This window comes from Etheostoma cragini, chromosome 10, assembly GCF_013103735.1.
Source record: "Etheostoma cragini isolate CJK2018 chromosome 10, CSU_Ecrag_1.0, whole genome shotgun sequence".
Lineage (NCBI taxonomy): Eukaryota > Metazoa > Chordata > Actinopteri > Perciformes > Percidae > Etheostoma > Etheostoma cragini.
The window spans coordinates 21,179,677-21,197,096 of NC_048416.1; the positions used below are offsets into that span (position 1 = coordinate 21,179,677).

The 17,420-nt window shown below is 38.9% G+C and overlaps 1 protein-coding gene across 5 annotated transcripts in view; it reads right to left on the bottom strand.

The window, feature by feature from the left end:
* enox2 (ecto-NOX disulfide-thiol exchanger 2) overlaps window positions 1-17,420 on the bottom strand; it is a 157,247-nt gene that overhangs the window by 64,846 nt on the left and 74,981 nt on the right. For 3 of the 5 annotated variants that reach the window (XM_034883364.1, XM_034883362.1, XM_034883363.1), the window contains one exon: window positions 16,029-16,175. The exons of the other annotated variants lie outside the window; for them this stretch is intronic. In XM_034883364.1, the coding sequence (XP_034739255.1) occupies window positions 16,029-16,175 (147 nt within the window). The remainder of the gene's footprint in view (window positions 1-16,028; window positions 16,176-17,420) is intronic. 5 annotated transcript variants of the gene reach the window in all.

Genomic DNA, 17,420 nt, shown 5'->3' on the forward strand with positions numbered 1-17,420 from the left:
ATTAAATCAATAATTTAATGTGGAAATATTGGTTCATCAGATTTGATTAAAAGTGGCCTGGCAACACACGTTAACAACCCATAAATACAGTTTCCGTTTCAATACAGTCATTTTGATTTCAGTGCTAAACTTTGATTGATGCATAAAGTATGTGTCTTGCCTTTTTCTAAATTAGCCTCAATCAAAGCAGTGAAAATAGTACAGATAAAACAGCACTGACAGAAATGTCTGTTGTGAAATAATCAAACACTGTTCCAACTTAGACAAAAAGAAATAGTGTCCGTATTTACAATACTGGGCATAGGTTTGGGGTCACTTACAAATTTCCATACCACTCTATTATACACAGAATAGCAGCAGATCTGAGTGGGTGGCTGATCTATACTGCCATATCTATATTGCCCATTTTCAGAAGAAACATTGGAAAAACCTTTTGCAATTAAGTAAGCACATATTGTAATCTGAAAACTGTTGCCCTGGTTAAGAAAACAATGCAACTGATCTCAGTTGGTATTCGTCTATCATGGAGTGCAATTGCAATTTCTAAGTGAACCCAAACTTTTGACCAGTAGTGTACAGTAAGTAAAAATATGTTTTAGGGCCATTAAAACAGTATATTTCTGGTCTAAAAGTTTGTCATAGCCAGTATGCCAATCCCTGTCTGGTATAGTATCTCTGTAAAAGAAGGTTCAGGCCCCGGATTTAGCCTCATCCGCCCACCAACTCCTGAGTTGTTGTCATTGTTGACATTGCTGACTGCTGCAGCAGCTGACAGCATCTTATCAGCAGCTGCCAATTACAACATGGGAATCTTATCAGTGGTAGCCAATTAGAACCACAGGAGTTGCTGTGAGGAAATGTCAACAGCTCAGTGAACTTGCCAGGGTTGTTATCTAGCCACGCCTCTCTATCCAGGCAGCTTTCTTTGAGTCACAGTTACGGCTGCCGGTGCAATGTTGTGACAAGAAGGGCTGGAGGTACAGCAGGGTTTCAAAAGAGCAAGTCGCCCAGAAAGACTTTACACTTTTGAAAAACTGAAATATTTTAGTCTGTTTTTGACAGCTGAGGACTAGAAGCCCACAAAATCCTTTCAGTATTCACTTGGTAGCAGCCGGGTGTGTGTGTGTTTAGACGCTTTAAAAGCTTACACAAGATTTTAAAAACTAAATCAAAGAAAATAGAGAAGTGTGGAACACAATGCATGCAGTTCTTTATAAGACAAGCTTCGCAGATTGATTACAGTGTAAGAAATAGAGAGATTACTCTCTCTTTTTCACAGCTTCTTGACATGGATGACAGGTAAGATGAACTATTTCCGCTTATAAACATATGTTCACCAGTCTCAACCAAAGAATCAATGACATGCTTCTGCATCGTCTTTTACATTTTAGTTTGTTTTTGTTTTGTCTGTTAAAACACATAAGCATAGACAAGTAATATTATACGGCTATTCCAGATCATGACAGCTGGCAGGTTGATACCATTAGAAAAAACACAACACAAGCAGCTTATACAGTAGACACAGGTAAAGGTGCATAAACACACAATAAAACACATTAAAGCAGAATCACCAAGCACATACAGAGACACTACTATAGCAACAAAGACAAACATTATTCCGGATTATGGCTGCATATCTCTTTTCCAGAACAACTGAAACTCGTAAAGAGTGGAGAACAAATCCATTGTTTGTTTTTCTGTCTATTCATTCAAAATTAATCACATTTTTTTTCAATTGGCAAATTGTTTCAGCTCTAATTTTCACCAACAACAATCCTTGCACATACTTGTTTATCTACACTCACATTAAGCCTCCCTCACACAGAAATGAATGTTCCCATTGAACTTTTGTTCACTAAGCTCAATGAAGACAATGAAATCCGATAAATGTACAGAACCTCATGTTTCTTTTAATATTGGCATTCTTCCCTCTTTTGTAACACTGTAGAACATATACCTTGGCTGGCACTGTTATGCAATTCAAAATCCTACAAACATGATAAATTGTCATCCCCTGTTATAAAAATAACAGGGGATGACAATCCATTATGCTTTTACTGTCACTCCAATGGCTGTGAGGCACATTTCTGTCAACATCAATTGCACCATTGGTCATTGAAATTTAATGGAGACACATAACAGTATGTTCTAGTTTTTAAGATCACATCCAAGACTGAAGCAGAGAGTGACCTCCAGAGTCATGGAGCAATGAATGAACTATGGTCTGGTGCTTTCTCTAGTAAAGCTTTCAGAATGGAGGTCATTGCAGTTATTTGAATAGTTCATCATTTCTCTAATGGAGGTATGGTTGACTGGAGCCATGAGAGATAACTGCAGTGGCAGCAACATAAAGCATACCATCTGATGCCTAGTAAACTCTTCTTTCCACTGGCTTGAAACAGAACCAACACTATGGCAAAGACATTTTTCCTGTGTGGTTATCCACATTCCCACTGGACATTAACAGCAAGGGTTAACTGCTGACCCCCAAAATTATGGCAGTGAGTGAGAGAAAGGCCGAACCACAACTTTCTCTGTATTCAGCCAGAATGTGCCTTAAGGGCTCAACATGCGTGCATGCATCGCTGTCCATATGTTGACTGACTCATATTTTTATTTCTAAAGCCACTCTGGGAAAACCTCCATTATTTCTCTGAGAAGTGGTTTTACAGACCTAATGTTAAAATTATTACTTTATGACACATACGTCGAAAAAAATGTGAAGAAAGTCTTTGTGTTTACAAAATTCAAGTCTACAAAATTAGTGAGTTTCTGTTCTGTGTTCATTGTTTCTATTACCTTATTATAGGAGTCTCATTTCCTTTAGTAAAGTTTTATCCTAGTTTTGTTTAGTTGTGTGTCTGCAACGTTTTATACCATGGTCTTGGCTAGGTCTGCTTTGCAAAATGAGGCTTCCAACCTCAATAGGACTTAGCTGGTAATTAAGAAGTTAAATAAAATTGTAAAAAACTAAAGAGTAAGGCTGCAACTAAATTATTTTCAGTACAGCTAATCTGCCTATTATTTTCTCCATTGACCATTTGGTTTATAAAATATCAAAAATATAGTGAAGAATGCCAATTACAAAATCCTACCGAGCAATTTGTTTTTATTAGCACATTTGTATTGCTTGTTTTGACATACCAACAATTGTTTTAGCTCTACCACATAGTGACTCAAACCTCCAACTCATCATCAACATAAGCAACACTGGATAACGCAAGAAAACCAGCTGCACCCAATCATAGACTCCAATTACCAAATTACAATTAGCCAAGGTCAAGTTAACAATTGTTTAAAATTTGGCAAGAGAGGGGGAAGAAGACCGCTGAATCAAGGCAGAACAAGACCCGATGTAATATGACGGGATGAATAGATAGGCAGAAGTGAAAGGAAAGGAGTGTAAAGTTGTTTCAACAAACTTGAGGATCCCTCCCAGTGGATTGGACAAATGGCTTAAACAGTATTCCAGTCAATGCCATTTCAAGAAACTTTGAAATTTAACAACCCTAATCATGGGATGTGCTGACTTTAGATTGAACCTATTGGCCCTCTTTATACATAAAATACAATACCTGAGGGGGAAGTCAAGACAGACAGGGACGTCAGAAGGCTGCTAACAAAGCCACTGCTGAGTTGATACAAACATCATCATGCTAGAATACCCTGATGCCTCCACAATAAATAAGAACTGACACATCAAAAAGCAAAATCATGTTCCCACTGTGCAGTCTGGGAAACTGTAGTCAGATCAGCAACCATCTGCATTTCTTATTTGATCAATTTAATTAGCATGTATATTAAAAAACACTGCTGTAATAAATAAGAAATCATTCAATATATTTCATCGACATGCTCCACTGGGGTTTTGTCCTTGTAATTATTTTTTACTGATGCCAGTCTAGATTTCCCATAGCTACTGTGTCACTATTGACTTCTTCATTATTCTACTTTATGTCCAAATGCATCACTGTAGGCTGGGATAATTAGGTCATCCATTTCCAAAAGAGAATTTAAGTCCTGTTTCAAAAGTGTAGATCCCGAGTCCCATGTGCACAACCTGTGTCTGCAGTGTTCAAAGTGTAACTAATGTAGGTAAAGACGATCCTAGGACTTTGTAATACTGTGCTTGCTCCTCCACCCACACATGAAGATGATATCCAACAACTAGGAGAGAAGGAGGAAGATGCAGAATAAAAGAAAGGTGAAAGCAGCAGCTAGATCCAGAGCAGCGTTAGTCATTTAGAGAGGTAGAGAAGGGGCTTGTTGAGACAATAAAATTCGACTTTGGTTATCTGATCCTGGTGAGTTCTACCACTGAATGGTCTGTGTGGGTTAGAGGGCATTCATCTGTATGTCCTGAGGCAGCAGAATAAAAACATGATAAAATGTTTGCCACACACTATAAATGCAATTATTCCATGTGTTATTGTTACCTTATGGATAATGGAAAGCTAACAGTAGCTACACTAGCGGGTATTGAGCAACTGAACTTCTAAAGTGCAGAAGACATTCTTCTTCTGGCAATTTGGAAGTTATTAAACCGTTTTAGGAAAAATGTGGCAGGATGATAAATAAGAAAAGAGGCAAAGAAAATGTTCGGCACATTGGTTTAGAGCACTAATGTCAGGCAGTGAGAGGCAGCTGGTGTGGATCAGTTGAACCGGCTGGAGGCTTAGATATTAGACAGAAGGACAGAGGAGGAGAGAGATGGATGGACAGAGGAGGGAGAGGTGTAGGTAGAAGAAACACAGAACAGCAGGGTCTCTGTAGTAATCATGCTGCTGTGATCATATCACTGGGTAAAACCAGCGAGATTCATACAGCTTCTCTCTGAGGAAACTGATGTGAGGGAGCACGGACCATACAGAGAAAAAAGGTAAGTAAAATAGACAGGAAAAGCAACTTTAAGTGCCCAGAAAAAGGTCAGTTTTTCCGGTCCGTCCTTCTTCTGGTTATCTACTAAAACTGCTTATCTACTAAAACTGTACTCTACTCAGGTTCTGAGGGGTTCAAAAGTTTGGGCACCCCAGGTAAAAAGAATAGTTTTCTAATAAATGACATATTAGACATTCAAAAGTGTAAATGATGGAAATGAAATCTAACTGTTTGTGATATATTTTACGAATGCCTAATCTGTCATTTGATACCTTTTGGAAATTTTTCCATCTTTTCTTGGCTTCTTCATGCATATTAAATACAAATCTTTACCTGGGGTGCCCAAACATTCAAGCCTCACTGTAACATGAGAGCTGAACATGTCATATCCTGCATGGTGCCGTGTTTTGATCAAGTCAACATGCACATCTCCAATTATAGAAGAGGTAAGGTAAAATATATATATTGAAAGATAATTTTTGTCTAAGTGGAGACAGAGGGGGAATGACATGCAGCAAAGGGCCGCAGATCGGAGTCAAACCCAGGCCTGCTGTGTCAAGGAGTGAGCGCCTGCTCTACCAACTGAGCTATCCGGGCACCCAGGTACAAATATTGTAATGTAGGCTAAACATTTTTGGAATACAAATTGAATGAGTTAAAAAAATAGTCTGAAACCAAATTCAGCTTTGTGTATTGGAGAGATTGCTTGCCCACCTAGACAATATAAATAATTCATCAGGTAATCCGACCCATCCGAAAGAGCGCTTACTCCTTGGTGTTTTAAGGGCATCTCAGACGAGCGGGACTCTGACAGTTGCTGGTGGCTTTAAATGAAAAATACCAAAGATAAAATCTCTCAACAGCTTTAAAGTCAGTAATTGAACCCTTAGAGCCCTTACATCTTGGGCCATCCTCTGTTAGAGAACAAGCTCAACAAGAGCAAATGACAGATTTTATTTCAACTAAAATAAGGAGGGGGTTGGAGGGTTGAGATGGAGGGGAAGTGCGATGTGTAGAGTGAAACCTTTTTTTTATAGACACAGAGATAAGCTATTAGAGAGTTTTTGATTCTCAATTGACGTTTTCTGCATTTATTGTCAAATGTCTTAAAAGAGGCTGTACTCGATATCCAGCACATTAATATACATGTAGCAGCGAACAATTATTTAATATTTAAAGATATAGTGGAGTAATGGCGTCCTGAGCACAGAATAAAGTCACACTCTCACATGTTTGTGTGTTGTAATCCGAGTTTCTCTGTTTTTTGTTTTAATAGCCGGTTCATCCACTGGTGAATGTTGGTGCATGTGTCTATGAAAACACAGACAGAAGTACTTCACCAAATAGGAACAATCTGCGAGACCCACATGGACGCAATTCGAGCCACTGTTTTTTTTTTCTTCTCATTATTTAGGGTACAGTCCTTTTAAATTGCACAAAGCAAAAAGCAGTTTGGAAAAAAGGAAAATTCTAAATCAAAACTGTCTTGTCTTAAGTCTTAGAGATAATACTTAGATTAAATAAAATACACATTTTAAGTCCCTTTAAAAGACAGATAATACCCGTATCTTGCCATTATTGGTAAATTTGTTGACCATTTTCTGCATTAGTCGATTAATACTTTGGTCAAAAAAGTATTCAGATATTGCCTTGTGGCCAATGTGACTTAATAAGTCTCGTTTGGTCCGACCAATACTTCAAAACCCCCAAATATTCAATTTAATATTATGAACAATGAGAAGAGCAACATATTCTCATATTTAAGAACGATAATCGATAATCTTTCAATCAACTACGTTTACTACACTGAAATCTTTCTGACCAACCCAAAAAGCTGCTTCAATGCCAAGCAAGTCTCTGTATGGTGTATTATACTTTTTATAGGAACCGGAACAGGCTGCAAGAAACTTTTATTTATGGTTCACTAGATCTGTAAGATTGACTTTATTATTTATTGTCATGTGAGAGTACAAACATATTTTTTCCCCAAATACTATTGGCAAAGTCAACCTATTAAATACTTCCGATTTATTAATTGTCTATTGTCATGTGAGAGTAAAAACACATTTTTCCCCAAATATTATTAGAAAAGTCAACTTATCAAATCCTACAGATTTACAGAAAAAAAGAAGTAATGAAGATATTCTTTGTTTAGGGGCTGTTGATACAACACCTTGTTCTACTTAGAAATCAGTTTAGCAAAGTTGCAGAATTGGTCCAATCGATTTTTGGTAATCACCCAAAAATGGATCTGAGAATATTATTTTTGTATGATGAACTTTTTTATTTTATTTATGTTAAAGCAGACCTGAGATTTTTTTTTAAAACACTGCTAGAAGACAACTTATTTGGCCTTTGTTTTGTGTGTCTAATGCTGAACGATAAAGAGAAACTCTTCAAAGAGGTAAAAGGTTTCTGTTTTTATATTAGAATCTTTTCAGAGCTAGAGCCATTAGCTTTTACGTGAGGCTACAGACGGAGCAGAGCGCCTTCTGGCCCTGTGAATTATTTAGATCTCATGTAGGCTTTGCGAGATGGGGTGAAGTGGCACTAAATCCTTGACCACTGTGGCGTGCAGAAGAGTGACAGGGAGCAAGAGAGCACAATTAAAAATAATGGAGATGAGAAATGAGAAAAGGGATAAAGGATGAAGCCCAATTTCGTTTTGCTGTTTGGTGATGGATCAGTAGGGTGGATAGGGGATGAGACTTCAGATCTCCACTTTGACCTGGATCCCAGACAACCTGGAATGATTAAGATATTGCTGTATTATAACACTATCACTAACACATCTGATGTGTATATGAGAGCTGAAATAACTGAATACTAGCCTTCCTGATAATTGATTTAATCATTTGTTGGTTTTCTTGGCATTAAATGATGTCAAAATGAACATCTTTGGGGTTTTGGACTTTGGGTTTGACAAAACCACGAAATTAAGATATTTTCCGCATTTTCTGACATTTTATAAACAAAAGGATGATTGATCAACTATAATAAAATAGGAAAATTAGTTGATAATGAAAATAATTACAATTCACTATCCCTAATGTATACAGCACTTTTCTAAATACTAAGAAATGCTATGCAAGAAGTGCCTATGCAAGAACCTATTGATCATACAGCATGCAGGGAATATGTAGTCCTTATCACTCTCCGAGGAGCCTTGGGGACAAGTGGATAGTTATGTTTTGACTGAAGTGGATGAATCCCAGATAAATAAAAAGCTTGGCATGCATTTCAATCCCTATTCTCCCCTTGAGTTAAAATATATACAATCTAAACATACAGTACAGTACTGCCGATGCAGGCAGCTTCTCCTTCCAGACTGAACACTTGTACCCTTTAGACTGCCCTACATGCCTGCAGTCATCACGTTTGTGAGCTAAAGAGTTAATTTTTAACTTCAGTCTGTCATCCTGTGTCTCCCATCAATCAGCATCAGTGTAAATAGTGTGGGTCACTGTCTGGCATCAGCATCACAAAGACTGACCTCCAGCTGTAGATCTCCCAACAGCAATCACTCTGTACGCAAACATGCCCCCCCCCCCCCCGGGACAGCCATATATCTAAATGGACTGTCATTTCTGACAGATGAAGTAGCCCATTACATTATTTACCTTCCAGCAGCTATTTGCCTGCTAGTAGTTGGTCAATGAAATCACATTACAGTTTTTATGCTTAAATCCATTCCTTCAACACACAAAGCCACAAAATATATAAAAACAAACTGTGGTTGTGTTATTTTGGAACTATTATGGAAAACCTTCTCAAAAGAGAAACCCCACTCAGCTTGCTGAAGTGCAGTTTTGTCTGGGGTTTTGGTGCTCCACACAGGAAATGCCAGTCAGACTGAAAGACATTCATCATCAGGAGGCCTGAGTAAAGAATACAGGCTTGTGGACCCCACACTCCCGTAGGAAATCTTGTACTGACAAAAAGGTTTCAGCATCTCAAAAACAAACCTTTATCACAGCTCACACTTGTAAAAGGGCAGTGACTAACAGGCATATAGAAAAAACAAAAGGCTTTTTTATGAGTATTGTGTCCTTAGTAATTGAAGAAAGAAAACGTTGGAATTATTTTCATGCAAAAAAATACCAGAGCTCGTGGTTTCCTATTAAATAATTACTTTTGAGGGGTAAAGTGGAAGGGATTAGGCCGTGGTTCAGACCACACAGATTTCTCCCCAGAATGTGAGAAAGTGTTGCTTGTACTCTTGCTCAGCAAACATGAACACACAAATATAAGAATATTAACAGTTATACATAACAAAGCCTAGCTTTTTACCTTGCAATAAAAACATCTTCAGAAAAGTGAAAAGTTAGAAAAGTTTGGTGTCTGATGTAGAGCATCATGTAGGAACTCTAACAAAGTGTACTCAACATGTTTGTCAGGCCTCAAGGATACATACAATGCTCGTATGTAATAATATATATCCAAACAAACCTTTACTGCTACATGTCATGACATGATGTTCTTGTTGGCCAACATCGATCCTTTTGTTCCCCTGCACAATGACCTTAACCTTACTGCTTAAGGATCAATAGCATTTCATGTAACACCTCTCTCGTAGCTCCCACTAAAGGTTAATGCAAAAGAGATTGGACTGGTGAGAGTACTTTGTGAGATTCTTTTATTTGTTAAAACTACAACGTTGAATCCTGACATTGAAAGTGCTTTCGACGAATCCATATACATGCCCTCAGGTTTCAATATATGCCTCAGCTCTGACCCCTACTCAATATTATTTTCAGTTACACAACCTTGTTACAAGAGTACTTGAAACCCATTCAGCCAAAGGCCAAACATTCTACGTGCAAGAGCTATTTCATATAAATACATTTCTATGCTGCAAAGACACAGACAGTTTCCAGTTGAAGCAGTCTATATGGTAAACTGTTCAAAGATGTTTGTTGAAAGCTTGTTAATCGGTGCAGTCTCCCAAGAATTGATTATCTTACAGAGATGCATGTCCTCATGACACATATGTTTTAGGAAATGTTACCAACTTTCCCAAATGTTGTTATGGTCCTTTAAGTAAGACTGTTGTGGGCTGTTTGTGCTCTTACTGACCCAAAGTAGACTGCAAAGGGTGTAGGATGTTAGTTAAGGAATGCTGCAGGCACAACACTGTGTGCAGTCAGTGAAAACACACCTCATTACTAAAGGTTACAGGACCTTTGCTAACCACAGCTGTGAAACCTTGCACTCTCAGGTCTGCAAAACCAATGCCAGCCTTGAAGGTTCTCTGTAGAGTGTTGTCTCTAGTAGCACTGTGGAGCTGTTTTTCTACATCCCCTTTCACTCTCGACAAAAAAACTCACTAACATCTGCCCTTTGTCTTTAGAAGGAAAGGATACAATTGGCATTCATTACAGGGACAAATCTCTCTAGGAGAGGATGAACCAGGATGAACACACTAATTGTTGTCCCTTTTCCGACCTAATGCTATGATGCATATCGCCTCTATCGATAACTTTAGCGACTCTTTCTCAGCATCCAGATCCGTCCAAGGGGTGCTCGAACCTTTGTTCATATTAGTCAGCACTGAGTTTAAAAGAGAGAGTGACTAACCAAGACATAAAAAAGAAACAATTGACCACCACACCAGACTTGTCACGTGACATACCGAAAAAAAAAGGCATACTATGTCAATGGAAAATGAGTCCATTGCCTACAGCACAAGATGAACCAAACATACAGATGATGAGATGCACAGTCCTGCCAATGATATCACACTATTCAACTGACCAAGGGGTGGCAGTAAAATGCCAAGAAAAGCAGCACTGTGCCAACAAAGGCAGTGGAGAAGAAGACTGCTAGCAAGAAAACATGTAAACAATGATTTAAAAAAATGATTTGCAACTGTTTTATGAGGAAGGAATGATTTAGACTAAAGGCTACATACAATGCTGTTTGGTGAATAACACAATTTACACATAACAAACATCCTGTTTTCCCCAATGTTAGTATTCTCTGTATAAAACCTTTTAATTCTGCAGGTTCTATTTTGCCTTGCAAATAACACTTAACTTTGTTTTGATTGGCTTCACAAGTAAAGATAATTTTTTATTATTATTGCATTAACATAACAGGTGCTAGATAATGAAATCTAGCTAGTGCTGGTGCTACTGAACTGACATTTATATTCATTGTAAGAGAGAAAAATCTTGTTTCACAAAAAAGTAAAGCATTTCAAAATCCCATTCTCTCTACCACCTGCATCTTAAACACAGCAGGACTTGAGGAGAAATGGCCATCTCTGGGCGTGTTGTAAAACTGATTTAAAAAAAATAAAAGAGTAAGGAAAATCCTTGCAGTGTGCCTTATTATGGATGGTTAAAAGGCGCGCGCACACGCACACGCACACACACACACATTCAGTGTGTGCAAATAAACGCAGAAAATCCAAAAGATAAAGAGCAGGGACGGTGGCCAAGTGCATCATCTCCAAGCGAAAACAACAATATGCAAACAGTAGTGTTTTAAAAGAAAACATGGTGTGGTATTGCTCAATTTAACTGGGTCCAAGTTAGAGCAGCACAGCATTTGTTTTACATGCCGTAGTAAAAGAGTCAAAACAAACTGAATATTTTCTACCAAATGGGCATGATTTTCAATGATGTATTTCTCTGGGGCGGTTTCATACTCAACTAAATGAAAATATTGAGTTAGTCACACTTTGTGAAGTGTTTGGACTCTATTTCGTGGCAGAGTCAACGGAATATCAATTTAACTTCAAACAATTCCTGTGACTGTTTACAGGAGGTGGGGCCAACTTAATTACTGTAGGTTTCAGGCTGCATGTTGTTTGGTCTTGGTGTGGCAATTTGAAAGTCATTAGTAAATAATCAATTAGCAGGGTGGCATTTTGTCTTGAATAGGCCTGCACAAACTGGAAAATCTGACAGTGTGATATTTTTTCCCCCATGCGTTATATATTTTGCAATATGAATAAAGAAAAAGGATCGAATGGTAATAATCATGTAAAAGGAGAACGGTGAAATTTTACTTTTCTATCAAGCAGAAAAAAAGGATTAGAGTCCACACTGCAACGTCCTGCGATGTGACTATCGCGCATGCGCACATAGCTGTGTCAATGTTAAAAAACAATATTGTTCAGCCCTAGTCTGGAATGACTTGGATTCTAAATGGACCACATTAACGGGCAGTGTGCTTGTTGCCTTCTTAACTTTTTAACCAATTATTGAAATATAATGCAGCTGCGTAATGTTTAAGAAATGTGTATGTTTTGCTATGAATGCTGGCACACAAGCATGACGGATTATAATAATAATTATTATAATAAGACATTATTTTTATAGCGCTTTTATAAACACTCAAAGACACTTTACAGTTTTGGTTTACGAACAAACAAAGGTACGTAGACATGACAGACAAAAAAGAAAAGGAAGACACATAGGGCATGGATAAGCATAGGTAAAGCAGGAGATGTGGGCAAAGAGGGAAAAACTGGGAAAGTCTGTTAAAAATTAAAAAGAAAGTTCGAAAAGGTGAGTTTTGAGGGCCTTTTTGAAGGATGGTAGGGTGCTTGACTGTTGGATGTGGTCGGGGAGGCCGTTCCAGAGGGTGGGTGCAGCAGCTGAGAAGGACCGTTATCTCCAGGTCCAAAGCTTAGTTCTGATGGTCTTGAGGGTGTTGGGATCGGCGGACCTGAGGAGGTGGGTCGGAGTGTGGAGGGTGAGAAGGTCGGAGAACTATGGGGGGGCAAGGTTATACAGTGCTAGTTGTTTGAATAAAACTATTTTGAAGTTGATTCTGTGTTTGACTTGGAGCCAGATTTTGGACAGAAATGGGAGGTTTGAGTTGGGGCTGTAGTTGTTGGGAATGTCTGGGTCCAGACCAGGTTTTTTCAATTTAGGGGTGATGGCTGCAAGCTTGAGGGGGGAGGGGACAATGCCAGAGGCCAGAGAGGAGTTGATTATGTTAGTGAGTGAGTGAGGGGAGGCAGGCCTTGGCAAGGAATGTGGGGATCAGGTCAAGGGGAGAGGTTCAAGACTTCATGCTGGAGATTATGATGGCTACATTGGTTTCAGTGATTGGAGTGAGTGAAGAGAGTGAGTGGGATGGAGGGGAGGGGGATGGAGGTCCAGGGCTGGGGGAAGTGGAGCTATTGGCCAGTTGATTATGGATGCTGTCAATCTTGCTTTGGAAGAAGGAGAGGTAATCAAGTGTAATGGGAATTGTAATAAGAAAAAACTATCCATTACCCCTATTTTCCACTGGTCTGCGCTGCGTTCAGGAGGTGTTGCGACACCCGCATGCAATTGCTGCCATTTAACTCAATGCTTGTTAATCCACCAGATGTGCCGCGCGTCCCGGAAGCATGTGAAGCAGCTCTCCGCTCTGTTAAAGAGATGCACCAGGTCTATTTGCATGCAAGCCTCTGGCCGTGCAGACAGCAGGAATTAAAACAGCAAGAGCATCCCAGTTATCAGTTCAATAAATCTGACGTAAACAGGTTTTTTGACTTATTTTATTTCTCTGAGTAACCGGTGCGCATAAGTACGTAATGACAAACAGCAGACACACAGGTCATAGCAGGAAGAGAAAATACTGAGTTGTAATTGCTGCGATGATCAGCTAGATTAAGGAATATACTTATAGGGCTCTATCTTGCACCTGGCGCAGCCCAGCGCAAAGCCTGATGCAAGTGTCTTTGCTAGTTTAAGACCGACGCAGTTGTCAGTCTCTCGTCCAGCACCCGAGTCGTCAAAATAGCAAATGCACATGCCCCCATCTTTGTGCCGATGGGCGCCCCAGTCTTACAGGGAGGTGTGTTCAGGTGAATTCTTCGCATATTACTATCTTGAGGCAGCAGGAAGTGATCGTGCCTTTGACAAACAAAAACCTAGTGCAGCATTTCTTTGAATTTTAACAGAGAATTAGTAGTAAAACGAGCACAGGCACGTGCACAGCGCGCTTACTATTCTTGTTACACACACACACACACACACACACACACACACACACACACACACACACACACACACACACACACACACACACACACACGGGAGCGCAGCAGCAACATTTGATATAAATAACTTGGTGCAGATTGACCGAGACAGGGAAGGCTTTTATCTTAAGGCTTTGACGGCCACAAATATACCTCAATTTTCTACTGTTGATGTCAACGCTTTTTCTAAACTTTAATATTGTGTAAGTATGACAATGGGAGAGCATACTAAAATATTAATAGACTATGGCAGAGAATAACCTGCACGGTTGTACTGATAATGTGACTGACACGGGGCAGGAGATCTGACAAGTGAGAAGTCATTGCCCATATTTAAATTATAATCTAGCACAGAACAAAATATTTTCTGTTTTGAAAAAATATCTTTAGCAAGGTTTTGTAACACACTAGTCAAGTAGTCACTTGAAGTTATTGGTTAAAAAGCTGCAATAATATGTGGTCTGGATCATTGGTGAAGTCCCAGGACTTAAGTGAGTCTGGGTTTTGTCCTCAGTGGAAAACTTTTAACACTGCAGCTTTGATCCATTAATCTGAAGAATTTCAAAAGACAAAAGTCAAGTGTTTTGTCAATGCATACTACTTGTTATTTTACTTCATCTTGTTTCCTTTGCACATGGTCTTAAAGACCCAGTGTAAACCATGTTTAGTTTTTTATTATCAAAATCGGTGTTGCCTGTTCACACACTCGTCCTTTTTCATAAATATTTACCAACCCATCAATTCCAAGTATTCCTTTTGGCTTGAAATTTTACATTTGCATTCACATGAACTGGGGTTGACGCTCCATATTCATTTGCCATCTTGAAATATGTTATTATAAATAAATATGCTAATATGTCAGCCGGTAAGGAACGTACAGGATATACTGCTCCGCCTTTCGCGTTTTTTGCTGTCACATGATAAACCCACAGGTGCTGCCAATGCTGCTAATCGTCACTTCCCGGCCCCGGCAAGTTTGAAGTAGGAAACATGGAGGACCACACATATTCAAAATCCAAATTTCACAAACAGGAGTCTTCTTCTTTGCCCAGAAAAAGAAAACGGATATTGAAAAGAACAAGAGACCAGCTTTTTTAAGCGTGAAGGCTACTGTAGTTATATTACCCAACTTTGAACTGCGTGGTGCAAAAGAGAGTTGATTGCAATACATGATCTCAACACTAGACGGATGAAATTCCTACACATTGGACCTTTGACGTTAAACGTCATGTGTAACTTACAGCATTTAAATAAATCCGTAATTTAGACAGACATTGGTTATTTGTTTGATAATCCTTCATGTAGCACTAAAACTATCAAATTATAGTTTGACATGGTGAGTGAATTAAAATGAAATTAAACTTGATCAAGACGTGAACTTGTGACGTGAAGCTGTGAAGAAAAGATGAATTGCTGATTAAGGCCGTGTTAATGTGAAGTATTAATTCAGTCCAATTAGCTTCGCCAGGAAAGCAGAGAACATGGAACAATACCTCTCCTTCTTAAGGGCCCTCTTCTCTCTATTACTTAAAAAGCAATTCATTTGTCAGTACTTCTTTAATTAGAAAGTCCTTCTTTAATTTGACACATTACTAGCCACTAACTCCAATTACTGTTTAATTATAGCACACTGTAACACACGTGTGTGTCTTTGTGTGTGTAACACTGTAACACACGTGTGTGTATCTGTGTGTGTGTGTGTGTGTGTGTGAGTGTGTGAATCTTTGTGTATGTGTAAGCTGAAGAGTTTGCAGTTTTGATTGGCAGGTGGTGCACGTTAACAGACAGTCAGGCACACACTCTCAGCAGAGCAGTTTCCTGGTGCAGCTGCCTGACCTCCAAACAGGCCAAACAACCAGAGCCTCAGGACATGGCAAGCCAATCAAAAACAACAAAGACTGGGCTAAACAACTTTTCTGTTTTCATACCGTCACCAAATGATGGGATTATGCAACAATTCCCATTACAGCTATTTGATGTTGGTACAGGTAGGGGAGGAGGAAATCCGAGGTAAATAATGTTGTATCAAAGGTTTTCTGAATGAAGGGAGGCATTCTCTGTTGAGCATGAATTCGACATGGCTGAGGGCAAAAACGGTGAGGATTTAAGACCACAGAGTAATCCTGCAGCAATGGTGCAATACATGTGAGGGAGTTGTTGTCAGTACCTGGAGGCAGGCTGGCTCTCTTCCTCTTCTTGCTATTCTCGGTTGTGTTTTCCAGAGGAGGACACTCTGACACCAGTTGCCCACTGGAACTGCTGAAGTGGAGAGGGTCGTTGTTGGTTGCTGGATCAAAGGGAAGAGTGTTGAGTCCTGGAAGACACAGACAACACAGAGAGCCACATCATAGTAAATGAAGTGATGGATCCTGACCACACTGGGAAAGATGAAAAAGGGAAAGCAACGTGGGGTTCCATCGCTTCTTTGCTTTTCATGTCCAAACCCTGTGGGCTTCATTACCAAACACACACACACACACACACATACATACACACACATCACGTAAAGACTGTATTTTAGACATATTTTCACTATTTTCTAAGGTTTTAAAGCTCCACAAGTACTTGATTCATGGTATAATCGGGAGGTTAAAAAGACAAAAAAATCATTTCAATAATTGTTTTTTATTTTATTTTGAATCTTTGTAGAGCGTAGATACCAGGAAAGTGTATATTTTCAAATCACTATATTAACAAGAATTTTTACTTTACTCAGCAAAAGGATTTTATGTTGTGTACTTGAATATTTCGGTACTGATCCCAGACACAGAAGAGGCAAAATGGTGGGCTAGGTGGCTTGCTTCTGAATCAATATTTTGTGTGTGCACAGACAAACCAACACATGCACCGTTTCCTTCTCTTCCAATCAAAGTCCACTTTACAAAAGGCCCAAAACTAACAATAACAATTTGCAAATTACACAAAAAATCTTTTTTTTAAAAGAATGCTGTAAGGAATCTAACGCTCCTTACCAAATCAGTACGTTTGCAAAAACAGCATCTCATCCTAATTAGAACATGGATGTTAAGGTAGTTCTAGAGTGTAAAAGAAAAATTAAAGCTCAGATGTACCGTATAATGAGGCCAAGCCGTTCTGGAAGCAAGGTTTTCTTTACCATTTAGATTTTGCTCACTGATATCTTGCAATAACAAAATCAAGTCATATCATGAATACAAGACAATAAGAACACTTATATCAATAAGTAATGAAAACAAAAACAATGTCAAGATTGCTCCTGAGTCTAAATCAGGATCAACAACTTGACTCATGTTTTGTGCTTAATGTATCAGCTATTCTCCACTCTTTAATAGTTGTGTATTTGTTTAGAATTCAGAGCAGGGTCCTGGGGAGACTCAGTCTACTACAGTCATGAAAAATTCATGACACTTCTTTGTGCACAGATTTGTTTATCCCTCTATTGCACAACAGAACAGGAGCTGCCCCACACTGATGTGGCTTTATCAGAAGTCCACAGGACCCCAATCAGTTAGTATGAAACTCAGTGCTCTAAGTGACAACAACATCATTATTAAGAATTCTATTTGTGGTCTTTGTTTAT